The sequence below is a fragment of the Cryptomeria japonica genome, chromosome 2, assembly GCF_030272615.1.
Source record: "Cryptomeria japonica chromosome 2, Sugi_1.0, whole genome shotgun sequence".
NCBI classification, from domain to species: Eukaryota; Viridiplantae; Streptophyta; class Pinopsida; order Cupressales; family Cupressaceae; genus Cryptomeria; species Cryptomeria japonica.
The window spans coordinates 104,818,511-104,820,133 of NC_081406.1; the positions used below are offsets into that span (position 1 = coordinate 104,818,511).

General features: G+C 35.7%; 1 protein-coding gene across 1 annotated transcript; it reads right to left on the reverse strand.

Moving 5' to 3' along the window:
- Positions 1–454: 454 nt before the first annotated feature.
- Positions 455–1,107, reverse strand: LOC131873688 (uncharacterized). Its single transcript, XM_059216868.1, has one exon. The coding sequence runs from the start codon at positions 1,084–1,086 to the stop codon at positions 673–675; it is 414 nt and encodes a 137-aa protein (XP_059072851.1). The 5' UTR covers positions 1,087–1,107; the 3' UTR covers positions 455–672.
- Between the last annotated feature and the right edge of the window lie 516 nt (positions 1,108–1,623).

The window sequence follows — 1,623 nt, forward strand, 5'->3', positions numbered from 1 at the left end:
TCCCCTAGACATTTCTAAACACTGTCAATCCATGACATTCAATGAAAGATACAGAATTTGGTAAAACAAAAAGTATTTTCGATAATAGACACAACATGTTTAGATTGACATTGTAAAATAATTATATGCATACAAGAATTAGGGTGTGTGCCACATCAAATTCAATACCTTTTTTAAATTTGGAGGTAAATGCTTTTGATTATAGATATGAACAGGTGAGGTCACACTTGGGAGGCCTCATCCCCAACATGAATATTTGCAATAACATCTTTATAAGGATTTGAATCTTGGTAACAAAGATCGCAACACCATGACTTAACCATCATACTTTACTATTACTGACACATCAAATTCAATATTTTAGAACAGTTATAAAGCGGAATATTGTTATGCATCACATTCAATTTCCTAACATTACATTTAGTTTTAAAGTATCTACACCCACAGCTGCAATGAAAACTATCTTTGCATTATCTTGATAAGGAAAGCTTGATCATACATCTTCATCCAAACTGAAGCGTTCAGATTTTCGGTAAAACAAATAAAAATAAGCCCACATAAGTGGAAGGCGAAAGAATTCCAGAGAGGAAATAAACCTCTCAGATACAGATGTGCAGAGAGAATATAAACCTCCCATATACATTCTGAAACCAATTACATCATAAATTGTTCTCAGATTAACTGACGGTGAGCTGTGGTGGCCGAGTCTGGCAAGATCATAACCTGTACTCCAAGCGACTTGTAAATCTCAGTAATCAACTTATTGTTGAATTCTTCAACCCTCGTCTTTTTGGGTGTCTGTTTAAATCTGGATTGATCAGGATTCGACATCATATTCACATATGAATCTCTCAACTTTCTAAGCCATGACTTTGCAGAAAATTTTTGTGCAAGTTTAGTATAGCTAAGCTTCAACTTTGGCACAAATTTGAGCTTCCAAAGTAGCCTTCCTTTACGCCCGCCCAGCTTAATTGCTGTTAGCCGCCTTTTTTCACCGTTAAACTTGTCAAGCCTCTTGTATCTTCGTCTCTGCATAAACCTCTTCACAGACGCAGAAAATCCCATTATATCAGAAATGTTTGCCATCTTTGATAAAATCTAAGGACGGATTTGATTTTCTCTGCAAATATTTTCGACACATCTGGCTATTTGTACAATACTGAAGATTGCAATTTCTTTTCCTTGTTTCTGTTCCGGTCAAAGTCAATGAAAAACGGAGATTCTTCGAAACACTTACAATGCATGAAAGATACGTGTTGCACGAGATATGCTATTCATTTCACATAAGAATCACGATTTTAATTAAAGGAGAGAGTCAAACTTAACAGCTGGCTGAACAAACAATTTACAAAGATTCACAAATCATTGACAGATAATATTTTGATTCTCTTCCTAGAGATCCAATAAGGCTCCTCGCTAGACAAGAAGGTTCCAACTCAGAAAAATGCTTGCAAAGATTTTGAAAGGTAATAGGTAAAATAATAGTCAACACAAAGAGAATTGGATAGAAAAGGAAAGAGGAGAGCCCATGATCACAACTCACAACTCACACCATGAGAGTAGAGATAAGAATGGGCAATAGAGAGGTTGAGGAGAGAGAATGGTCTTAGAGGAAGAGTATGT